This window comes from Mus caroli, chromosome 6 (assembly GCF_900094665.2).
Source record: "Mus caroli chromosome 6, CAROLI_EIJ_v1.1, whole genome shotgun sequence".
Lineage (NCBI taxonomy): Eukaryota > Metazoa > Chordata > Mammalia > Rodentia > Muridae > Mus > Mus caroli.
In genome coordinates, this window is record NC_034575.1 from 116,311,114 (window position 1) to 116,312,138 (window position 1,025).

Sequence of the window (1,025 nt, forward strand, 5' to 3'; positions counted from 1 at the left end):
GCAGATCCCTTTGAAGTACAACCATGGGTGACAGTCACTGGTCTGGAGTTGGGGCCAGGCTAACTTCAGAGAAAGTCAGTGGCGTAATATAAGTGAACAGATGCAGACATTTTTATCAGTGGTTCTACTTGGCTTCATGCTTTCTCCTTTTTCTTCTTCCACAAAGCAAGTGAGAGTCACCTGTANGTAAATGCACTACTGGCAAAACATTGTCACCTGCCATACTGCCCTTTCCTCCTGGGACCTGACTGAGTATTTGCTTTTGTCGTATGNAGACCTCAGGGTGGACATTTACCTGCTCTCTCTAGTGCTGGTCCAGNATAAGGTGCAGCTGTCCTTCCTTAATGTGATGGTTGAGCCTAGTTGGGGACTGTGTTGATCTCCCTCTTAGTGAGGTGTTCTGCACACGCCAGTCTCCGAGTCACCAAGTACACTGATAAATCTAGCCATTCCCATCGCTCCGACTTAACCCAGAGAATGACAAGGACACAGAGAGTCTTCGGGAGGGATTCTTTAACTGCTTTCAGCGTGCTCCTGGCCTGGAGCGTGATGGGTCTGAGCTGCCTGGCTGTTCTTACTCGGCAGGATAACAGTGCCTNGGGGTGCAGAAGAACAGAAGAGAAGTGTCCCCTTCCAGCTGCTTTTGCTGCTGGAGAAGATGCAGGACAGTCGACAGAAAGCCGTGCTGCCCACAGAGCTCGTTCAGTGCTTGCAGAAATACAACGTGCCGTGTAAGAGTCCTCTCAGCTCCCCCCTGCCCACTGATACAGGGTTGGGTGGGGGAGGAGCCTTAGGGAAAGAGCAAGGGAGAGGGCTGATGGGCAGTGAGTGAACATCAGAAGTTTTGGTGTTGATCCGAAATAGCTCTTTACTTTTGAAAAAAAAAGTTTAACACATGATTTTTTTTTTTATTATTATGACTTTTATCAAGCTTACTGCTTTGAAGTGGCTTTAAGAGACTAGCCCAGCACTTAGCTATTTTCAGGGTGTGGTGTGTGTATTTGATACATTTATGCCATGTCTAA

At 47.7% G+C, this 1,025-nt stretch overlaps 1 protein-coding gene across 1 annotated transcript in view; it reads left to right on the forward strand.

Annotated features, from left to right (window-relative positions):
• Positions 1 to 1,025, forward strand: part of Usp18 (ubiquitin specific peptidase 18) — a 22,776-nt gene that overhangs the window by 2,356 nt on the left and 19,395 nt on the right. Inside the window, 1 exon segment of the mRNA XM_021165458.2 lies at positions 586 to 731. Coding sequence (XP_021021117.1) covers positions 586 to 731 — 146 coding nt within the window.